The 11,861-nt window shown below is 33.6% G+C and overlaps 1 protein-coding gene across 1 annotated transcript; it reads left to right on the top strand.

The window, feature by feature from the left end:
- Nucleotides 1–8,552: 8,552 nt before the first annotated feature.
- Nucleotides 8,553–9,482, top strand: LOC110256321 (olfactory receptor 5AC1-like). Its single transcript, XM_084992476.1, has one exon. The coding sequence runs from the start codon at nucleotides 8,553–8,555 to the stop codon at nucleotides 9,480–9,482; it is 930 nt and encodes a 309-aa protein (XP_084848602.1).
- Nucleotides 9,483–11,861: the final 2,379 nt, after the last annotated feature.

The following is an 11,861-nucleotide window of genomic DNA, read 5'->3' as shown; positions in this document are numbered from 1 at the left end:
TCTGCTTCTGTTTTATGGTAACTTTCAAACAATTTTGTCATATTATCCTCATTTTTGTCTTGTGTTATAGATGCTAATTACAAAATATGTAATAAAAGATAGAATTAAAAAATTACCAATTTAGGGAGTTTCCTTCAAGGCTTGGAAGTTGAAGAAACTGAATAGGATCCATGAGGATGTGGGTTGGATCCATGGCCTCATTCAGTGGGTTAAGGATCTGGAATTGCTGTGAGGTGTGGTGTAGGTTGCAGATGCACCTTGGATCCTGCATTGCTGTGGCTGTGGCATAGGCCAGCAGCTGTAGCTCCAATTTGACCCCTAGCCTGGGAACTTCCCTATGCCACAGATGCCACCCTAAAAAGCAAAAAGAAAATTATTTTTTTTACCAATTTAAAGTAAAAGTATCTAAATTGGAAGGAAACTGTCACTATTTGCTGATGACATCACCTCTACATAGAGAACCCTAAAGTTTTCACCCCAAAATTATTAGAATAAATGAATTCAGTAAGATTTCAGAATAAAAGATTAATACACAGAAATCTGTTGTATTTCTATACAATAATAATGAAATATCAGAAATATAAAGTAAAAAGATATTTCTGTTTAAAATTGTACCAAAAAAAACCCCCTAGTAATAAACTTAACCAAGGAGGTGAAAGACATATAATTAAAACTATAAAATATTCATAAAGGAAACTGAAGATGAGTCAAAGAAATGGAATGATATCTCATGCCCTTGAATTGGAAGAATCAATATTATTACAATGGTCATACTACACAAAGCCATCTATAGATTTAATGCAATCCTTATCAAAATATTCAGGACATTTTTCACAGATCAAAAGCAAATAATCCTAAAGTTTATATGAACCACAGAAATTAAAAAAAGCAATCCTGAGGAAAAAAGAACGAAGCTTTAGGTATAATCCTCCCAGACTATACTACAAAGCTACAGTAATCAAAACAGCATGGTATTGGCACAAAATGAACACAGAGATCAATGAAGAGAATTGAGAACCCAGAATAAACTGGCACAACTGCAGTCAGATAATCCATGACAAAAATGGCAAGAATATACGAAGTGCGCTGATTATAAGAGAAATGCAAATCAAAACTACCATGAGATACCACCTCACACCAGTCAGAATGGCCATCAATAATAAGTCCACAAATAACAAGTGCTGGAGGGGCTGTGGAGAAAAGGGAACCCTCCTGCACTGTTGGTGGGAATGTCAACTGGTACAGCCACTATGGAGAACAGTTTGGAGATACCTTAGAAATCTATACATAGAACTTCCATATGACCATGCAATCCCACTCTTGGGCATCTATCCGGACAAAACTCTTCTTAAAAGAGGCACATGCACCCGCATGTTCATTGCAGCACTATTCACAATAGCCAGGACATGGAAACAACCCAAATGTCCACTGATAGGTGATTGGATCAGGAAGATGTTGTATATATACACAATGGAATAGTACTCATCCATAAAAAAGAATGTCATAATGCCATTTGCAGCAACATGGATGGAACTAGAGAATCTCATCCTGAGTGAAATGAGCCAGAAAGACAAAGACAAATACCATATGATATCACTTATAACTGGAATCTAATATCCAGCACAAATGAACATCTCCTCAGAAAAGAAAATCATGGACTTGGAGAAGAGACTTGTGGTTGCCTGTTGGGAGGGGGAGGGAGTGGGAGGGATCGGGAGCTTGGGCTTATCAGACACAACTTAGAATAGATTTACAAGGAGATCCTGCTGAATAGCATTGAGAACTATGTCCAGATACTCCTGTTGCAACAGAAGAAAGGGTGGGGGAAAAACTGTAATTGTAATGTATACATGTAAGGATAACCTGACCCCCTTGCTGTACAGTGGGAAAATAAAAAAAAAAAAAAAAAAACAAAGGAAAAGAACTAAGTAAACAAAATTAGGAGGTTTAAAGGCACAAATAAGTACTGGCAGAGAAGACAGTTAAAAATGTAAAGGAATAACCAACTTCATATGAATAAATTTTAAAAATATAAAAAAAAAGAAAAGGAAACAATCAAAAAAATGAGAAGATAACTTATGGAATGGGAGCAAATATTTGCAAATGATGTGACTGACAAGGGATTAATAACCAAAATACACAAGTAGCTCATAAAATTCAATAACAAAAACCACAGACAATCCAATAAAAAACTGGGCAAAAAATATGAATAGACATTTTTCCAAGGAAGACATACAGATGGCCAACAGGCAAAGAAAATATGCTCAGCATTACTAATTATTAGAAAAATGCAAATCAAAACCATAATTAAATATCACCTCATATCAGTAAGAATTTATATCATCAAAAAGGCTACAAACTATAAATGCTGGAGAGGATGAAGAGAAAAGGAAGCCCTCCTAGACTGTTGGTGGGAATGTAAATTAGTACAACCACTATGGACAAATCTATGGTGGGTCCTTAAAGAAATCTAAAAATAGTACTTCCATATGACCAGAATTTCCACTCCTGGCTATATGCCTGGGAAAAATGAGAACATTAATTTGAAAATATGCACCCCAGTGTTCATAATGGTACTGTTTACAATAGCCAAGACATGTAAGCAATGCAGGTACACATCAGAAATGACTGAATTAAGAAGATGTGGTATATATATGCAATGAACTATTACTAAGCTATAAAAAAGAATGGAATATTATCATTTACAGCAACATGGATGGACCTAAAGAATATTATGCTTAGTGAAATAAGTCAATGACAAATACTGTATATCATTTACATGTGGGATCTGAAAAATAACACAAATGAACATATATACAAAACATAAACAGACTTACAGACATAGAAAACAAACTTGTGGTTACCAAAGTGGAAAGGAAGGAGGGGGGATAAATTAGGTGTAGAGGATTAATAGATACAAACTACTATGAAGTAAATACACAATAAGAATTTACTGTATAGCACATGGGATTATACATATCTTGTAATAACCTATAATGGAATATAATCTGCAAAAATAATGAATTATTATGCTGTACATCTGAAACCTACACAATATTGTAAATCAACTATATTTTAATGAAAAAAATTAAAAAATTACCACTTTAAAATTCCTAATGACATAATTGATTCTGGCAAAGATAATCAAAGGATGCTAGCTAAAAGGCAGATGGGGGCAGGGAATATTTACAAAATGCTAAAGAATCATATCATTAATTACTTGTTGAATGTAAGGGAAAACACATAATATTACGGAGGAGAAATTTGGCTATTATTACCTTAACCCACAGATCACAATGAGTCTCAGTAAAAGTGAGACAAATAGACTTTCTGAACTTCCTGATGTGATGAAATATGAAGTTCATAATATCATCCGTGAAGTGTCCTTGCCAAAAAAGTTTAATCAAACATTCAGATATAATTTCCACTGAGAAGAGAAAAATACAGGAAGTAGGAAAATAAATCAATTAAGCAAAATTAAACAAAAGTCCATAATGTAGAACCTTCCACAAGAGAGTTGACAATTGGTCCATCTCTCCAGCAGTTCATAGGCATTAGGGAAAAAAAAAAGATTAACAAGAAAAATGAAAACAAGGACGGGAAAGAAATGAGATGGCTCTGGATTAAAAGTCTTGATAGATACAATATATAAATGCAATGTAAATGACAGTTTGAGAACAATGGGAGAAATATAACTATAGACTGATTACTAGATGGTATTGGCAGAGTACCATAATTTGCTGATGTCCAAATGGTATTCTGGTTGAGAAGGAAAATGTCCATGTTTGTTAAAGATGCAGTCTGAAGTGTTTAGTTTTGAGGTGTCATGATGAATATAATTTTCATAAAAATATTTAAATGTTTCTCTTTAAAACATGTAATTCCTATAGGTTTTTTCCTTCCAGGTACTATATCTCACTTACTCCACAAAAGTCGTGATTTTCTGGTCCCTGTGCCAACTTGCAGATGGTATGAACTTGATGAAAAAATTTTTCTATATACAAATTTAAATGGCTCTTGTCACAAATTAGCAATAGGATAATGCATATCTCAGTTTTGCTTAAACAAAACACCATGTCCTGACAAAAGAGCTTATCTGCTTTACTTGTGAATAACGAAAATAATCAACGCAGATACTTAAAGTCACTTTTAATGAGCCCTTGCTATCAGTCAATTTCAGGGTTAAGGGTTGACATTCATCCTCTCACTTGATTCTTGCAAGTATCTTGTAGTGCACATTAATAACTTTCTTTGAAAACAAGGAAATCAAGCCTTAGAGAATTAAAGTTATTAACCAAAGTCTTAGATGCCAAGCTCAATTTAAATCTAAGGCTGATTTAAAACTAATCTTTCCAAATTCTATGCTCATTATCAACTCTGCTACTCTTCCTCCCCATTACTATCAAATTTTAGTGAATTCCTATCCTTACTGAACTTTAAGAACATAAAGTATAGATTCAATTTTAGAACCAACTTTAAGATATATTGCAAGGTCAGGCACGAAACATATGTTTATTTTTTCTTGAAAATTCTTTTGACTTAAAAAAAATCCATTTTGCTCTTCCAGCTGAATTAGAATTCACTAGTCAAACATTCTCCCAATGATTTTGTTTGTGATTATGTAAAATTTATAGATTAATTTGGGAAATTTAGCACATTTACTAGATAACGTCTTTCTGTTTAAATAAAATTATGAATTTCATACATTAAACAAAATTTTACACCTATTAGTAGTTTTACATTTTTGCCAAATTCATATGTCAGGCATATATCTTTCCAAGCTTAAGAAAACTGAGATATAAATGATTGTATATTCATAACTATAGATTTTTATGATAATGATATAGCCAGAGAGATAATCCAAAATTTTTTCAAACTAATAACACAGAAAAATATGAAAAAAATATTATTCAATTGAAATTATTTGTGAAAAATTATGTGTGGCACTACCATAATATTATTTATATAGAGAAATATTTATATAAATTATGTGTATATAAATGCATATATGATTTCTATATGTAAGAAAATTATTAACTGTAATAATCATTGGTTAGTGAGATTAGAACAACTTTTTTTCTTTGGCTTTCTACATTTTCAATTTTTCTACAATCAAATTATAATTCCTTTTTTTTTTTTTCAAAATTGTCATTTTTGGACCACTAAGGCTTTATGTTTTTTATTTGTTTTTAAAAGAAAGAAACAAGCTATAAAAGTTATAGTTGCAAAATCATATGTTTGAAGTAATTTGTTGATTAGCGTATAATGACAAGTAGGTTGACTTTATTCTAAAGGGAATCTTTTGATAGCATTGAGGGAATTTCATTATTATCTTCACAAACAGATTTGAAGATGGGAAGATATAAATACCTTTTTGTTCAAAGTGTATTTTCCAAGAAAATTAATTTGAGATGAAAAATTATTTTGACATTTTCATTCTTGTGCATTGAGTTCTTCATGAAAAGTCTACATTTTATGGCATCACTGCATCTTCGTATAGGAATTAGGTAAGAATGCAATGCTTTGTTGTATTGTCATTATTTCTTCCATGACAAGTGATAGAACATATTCACTGTTAGTACTGTGAGTCTCTCATGAGCTGTCAAAATATTTGAAAATTTTTTCAGATGATTTATCTTCCAAATGGGACAGAATGTAATCCTGAACTAAATAGTTAAATAAACATTATGTTCAATTTTCTGAACCCCTTTGGATACAAAGCTATGTATCTATAGAATGAAGCTTTGAATTCATGCTGTTACATAGAGTCTCTGAGCTTAACTGCTATACTCGGCTGCTACCTAGTAGAGAGGAATCATAGTCTCATAGACTGTGGATATATGTTCCTTAGAAAGTATAGTGTTTTACAGATGAGAACCTTAAGACAAGGTCATAAAGTGGTTTTAGGCATAATAATTCAGTAATTTAGAGATGGAACTGAGACTCAAATCTTCAGAAACTGTTACATTTTTGTGAATATTTTCTTTTCCAGGGTAATGAGTTATAGAACCAATCTATTTAATACTTTGTAAAAGTAAAATCCACTCTGGTCTTCACTGTTTTCACAGAATCAGGAAGATTTTCCAACAGTGAAGAATCATGAGGTTATGGAATTTTAAGGTCAGTGTATGCCCTCCTTGTCAATGTGGTTCTTGTATAGATAGTTCTTCTCTAGAAATGTGCAGAAAAAAAGGAGCTCATCGCATCTGCTGAGAGCTAGACCTCATCGTGGTATTCTCTGAGGAGTATAAAGTAAGGGTAATTTGATATTTTCGATGATTTGACCACAATGTGCTTATTCAATGGTTACTGCTAATACTACATACTATTTGTTAGTGTTTTAAAATGTCTAATACAAATCTCAAACAATTCTCTCTTTTCCTGTTCCCTATGATGATTCAGAAGAACTATTTTCCTCAAAGTAGGCTCTCTTCTAAGGAGAAACCTCTAGATATCTTTCTATGGAAATACCCTAATTCTTATATATATTTACTGTTCAAAGAGTAATCTTGTCAGAACTGAAATTTTCACGAACTCTATATTACTTAAATTTTCCACATTATTTTCTTTCTTTGAATTACAAAGCAGGCATTTTGCCTTTTTTTTCCCCCCTTAGGGCTGCACCTGCGGCATATGGAGGTTCCCAGGCTAGGGGTCTAATCGGATCTGTAGCTGCCGGCCTATGCCAGAGCCACAGCAATGCTGGATCCGAGCCGTGTTTGCAACCTACACCACAGCTCACTGCAACGGCAGATCCTCAACCCACTGGTCGAGGCCAGGGACTGAACCCGCAACCTCATGGTTCCTAGTTGGATTCGTTAACCACTGCACCATGATGGGAACTTCACAAGGCAGGCACTTTGATAAAATGTTGCAGAATAGCAGAGACTTGATAGTGAAGTCTTAAGCAATGTTTTACAGAATTAGTGACTAGGGTATAGAAATAAAAACATGTGTTGGAATGACTCTCACTTGGATGGATATGTCATGAAAGCCGGGGATCTGTGAATCCAAGACTTGTAAGTATTCCCTTACATGGATATATACTTAGATGAGCTGTTTCTAACTGGCTAGACCCTGCTTTACATAACCGAGGCAGGGATTTGGATGCACAAAACACATTTCATGTCTAGAATTGTGCATAATTTGTCATTGATGCAATGCATTGTGATGATGTGGACTTAGGTTTACCCTCCTGGCTTTCTAATGGATCTAGGCTTTCTCACTTGCTTCCCAGGATTATAAAACTCACAGGTATATTTTTAGTTTTGGCCTCTTTTCTGCCTTGCCTGTCTTATTTTGGTTATTGCCTATTAATGTAGTTGATCTCTATCCTTATTTGATTTGGATTCAAACAACATTTGTGATTTTTTACTATTTAAATGGAAACAGCTCCAAAATATTGGCTATTTCTCCCACTGTGATGTTTTAATCCACTTACAAACATTCTTTTGTAATGTTTTAATCCACTCTGATTTTGGAAGTCCCAGTTGTAATCTCAAAAACAGCAGGAAAAAATGTTACAATTGTTTTAGCAGGAAAAAATGTTACAATTGTTTTAGCATTATGTGCCTCTGACATATTAAAAATATTCTTGGATAACTGCATGATAATTATCTATTCACCATGTTAACAATACCTCCTAGACCCTTCCCAAATGTGCAGATGAGAGAGCTAGTTTCATTTTTTAATCTCTTCTGATAAAATTGGTTATATTAGCATCATGATAAAACACCTGAGTTAGAGGTTTTATATTTGACTGAGCTTGGAATGACAGTATTCTTGCTTATGAGACACTACAAATGTTTGATGACTGAAAGATTATGATCATACTTGAGAATTTATTAGATAAAATTAATAATGAGTCTATTTGTAATTTGGATTGGTCTTGATGAGTGTATAATCAAAAGAGTCTATTAGGAATTTAGGGTACTTTATATATATATATACATATATATATATATATATAAAATTAAACAATGTAATGATAGTGGATAGAGATCAGGATAAATGGGATTTTAACTTACTGTCTTGTTACTCTACTCATTCCTAATTTAGGAAGAAAAAAATTAAACATTATCAGTAGTATAAAGTTAGACCCTGTTTTTGGTTCAACAGAAAATATATGATAGAGTTCTTTTGAAATGGTGAACACTTTTGATCCTGAATCAGAGATTCACATTTTAGAGGTTTTAGTGTAAAATGCATTACATATTTTTTATTCTTAATTCTGTATAACCTTTCAGTTTTAGGGTATTTATGAGTAGCAAGTTACTGAACAGTTCAACTAATATTTACAGCTTCATTCATAACCATTTAAATAATAATATATATATATGCCTTATAAAAAAGATTTTGCTTCTGAGAATTATTTATGATATACTTATAATGCTTTTAAGCGTGTTTTAAAAAAGAGAAACCCTATAATTTCATATTTGTTCAATAAGGGGCGTCTGAAGTAGAGGAATACAATATTGTAGTCCAATGTATGTTTTCATGAAACTTCATTGATTTTTTTTCATTTCAATTCTCCATTTCAATGATTAGCCTGAATGGATATGTTTGAGGCAAACAAGACATTGGTGACTGAGTTTGTCCTCACAGGACTTACAGATCTTCCAGGGCTGCAGGTCCCTCTGTTCCTGGTGTTCTTGGTCATCTACCTCACCACCATGGTGGGAAACCTTGGACTGATTTTTCTCATCTGGAAGGACCCCCATCTTCACACCCCCATGTACTTATTCCTGGGCAGTTTAGCCTTTGCAGATGCTTGTTCTTCATCCTCTGTGACTCCCAAGATGCTTATGATTTTCTTATATGTGGATCATACCATATCCCTGGTTGAATGCCTCACCCAATTTTTTATTTTTGCTTTTAGTGCCACCACAGAATGTTTCCTCTTGGTGGTGATGGCCTATGACCGCTATGTAGCCATATGCAACCCCTTGCTTTATCCAGTGGTGATGTCCAATAGACTCTGCACTTGGTTGATAAGTGTGTCATATGTACTTGGTTTTCTGCATCCTATGATTCATGTGGGATTGTTATTTCGATTATCTTTCTGCAGGTCCAATATAATACATCATTTCTACTGTGAAATCATGCCACTTTTTACAATTTCTTGTACTGACCCATCTATTAATACATTGATGGTTTTTATTTTGGGCACTTTTATACAAACTTTTACTTTTATAACAATTACAGTCTCTTACACCAGTGTCCTCTTTGCCATCCTGAAAAAGAAGTCTGAAAACAGCAGGAGCAAAGCCTTTTCCACGTGCAGTGCCCACCTGCTCTCTGTTTTCTTGTTCTATGGCACCCTCTTTTTCACTTATGTGTGTCCTGCATCTGGCCCAGAGCAGTATGAGAATAAAATGTATTCACTGTTCTACACGATCATAATTCCCCTGCTAAACCCTTTTATTTATAGCCTGAGGAACAAGGAAGTTTTAGGTGCACTTAGAAAAATGGTAACGAAATGAATACTTCTTGTTCATTTTGTTTTTTTGTCTTTTGTCTTTTTTTTAGGGTGGCTCCCATGGCATATGGAGGTTCCCAGTCTAGGGGTCCAATCAGAGCTACAGCTGCTGGCCTATGCCAGAGCCACAGCAACGTCAGATCCGAGATGCATCTGTGATCTACACCACAGCTCTTGGCAACTCTGGATCCTTAACCCACTAAACAAGGCCAGGGATCAAACCCACAACCTCATGGTTCCTAGTCAGATTTGTTTCTGCTGCCCCACAACAGGAACTCCAGAAATGAATATTTTAAAGGAAAACTCTCATTATTCTATTTAACTCTCTGTCTAAATAAATCATAATATCTGTTCTTGGTTCTTCCATTTATTAGGTACTTTAACAATTAAGTTAATAAATGAATGAAAATTTGACTAAATAGGTTCATTTTTGTCATACACTCATCTGATCATCAAAGTAATAAGCATGGTAAGAATAGACTTATTTTATTCTAATTTTAAATCCAGCCTTATAGGTGAAACAGAAATTTAAACTCACAAGTTTCTAGGTCTTTTTAACATTAATAGTTTCTTGGGTTTATTGATAGACACATTTTAAAACATTTTTGAACCTATATTCTTTTAAAGAAAGACTCTGTGTGAATCATTTGTTGAAAAATTTAATAATTTCCTCCTAAATAATTCTTAATGAAGTATTTTCTCAAAACCTTATCTTTAGTGGCTATTTATAATGACCCAAATAATATGTATACCTAACTGATATTATAGGAAGCAAAAAATTATAAGAAATCCCTATGAACATGTATATGCCAATAAATAGGGACAACCTAGAAGAAATGGAGAATTTTCTAGGAACATACAGCCTGCCAAAATTGAGTCAAGAAGAAACAGATAATTTGAATAGATCAATAATTAGACATGAAATAGAATCTAATTTAAAAATTCCCTGCAAACACAAGTCCAGGACTGAACAGATTTTATTGGGAATTCTATGAAACATACAAAGAAGAATTTATAGCTATACTTTTTAAACTATTCCACACCTGAAGAGGAGGGAACATTTCCAAGTTTATTCTATGAAGCCACCTTCACCTTGATACCAACACCAGACAAAGAAACTACATAAAAATAAAATTACAGGCCAATACCCTTGATGAATACAGATGTAAAAATCCTCAACAAGATATTAGCAAACTGTCCAGCAACACATAAAAAGAATCACACATCATGATCAGGTTGGATTAATTCTAGGGTCACAAGGGTAGTTCAACATATCAAAATCAATCAATGTGATATACCCATTAACAAAAGGAAAGACAAAAATCACATGAGCATCTTAATATATACAGAAAAAATATTTGACAAAGTTCAACATCCATTCATGATTAAAAACTCTCACCAAAGTTAGTACAGAAGGAACACATCTTAACATAATGAAAACCATTTACAACACACTCATAGCCAACATAATACTCAAAAGTGAAAAGCTGAAATCCTTTCCTATAAATTCAGGAATAAGTAGAGGTTGTCCACTCTTACTATTTCTATTCAACATAGTATTAGAGTCCTGATCAAGGAGTTGAAAGCCTATATGCTGAGAACTATAAAACATTAATTGAGGACATTGAAGTGGGTTTGAAGAAATGGAAAGGTATTCCATGCTCTTGGGTTGGAAACATTAATATTGTAAAAATGGCAATACTACCCAAAGCAGTCTACAGATTCAATGCAATCCCTATCAAATTACCCATGACATTTTTCACAGAACTAGAACAAAGCATCCAAAAATTTATATGGAACCACAAAAGACCGCTAATTGCCAAAGCAATCTTGAGGAACAAAAATAAAGCAGGAGGCATAATTCAGACCTCAAGCAATATTACAAAGCCACAGTCATCAAGATAGTGTGTTACTGGTACCAAAACAGACATATAGACCAATGGAACAGAGCAGAGAACCCAGAAATAAACCCAGACACCTATGGTCAATTAATCTTTGACAAAGGAGGCAAGAACACAAAATAGGAAAAAGGCAGCCTTTTCATCAAGTGGTGGTGGGAAAACTGGACAGCCACAGGTAAATCAATGAAACTAGAACATCACCCTCACACAATGCACAAAAATAAACTCAAAATGGCTTAAAAACTTCAATATAAGGCAATATACCATCAAACTCCTAGAAGAGAACATAGGCAAAACATTCTATGACATCAACTTACAAATGTTTTCTCAGGTCAGTCTCCCAAGGCAACAGAAATAAAAGCAAAAATAAACCAATGGGACCTAATCCCATTGGACAACTGACAAGCTTTTGCACAGCAAAGGAAACCAAAACACAATTTACAGAATGGGAGAACATAGTTTCAAATGATGTAACTGACTAG

This window comes from Sus scrofa, chromosome 13 (assembly GCF_054392235.1).
Source record: "Sus scrofa isolate SSC_HxYL_T2T_F1_AM1 chromosome 13, Sscrofa_HxYL_maternal_Yorkshire_Landrace_v2.0, whole genome shotgun sequence".
Classification (NCBI taxonomy): Eukaryota; Metazoa; Chordata; class Mammalia; order Artiodactyla; family Suidae; genus Sus; species Sus scrofa.
This window is presented reverse-complemented; position numbering and strand designations above follow the sequence as displayed.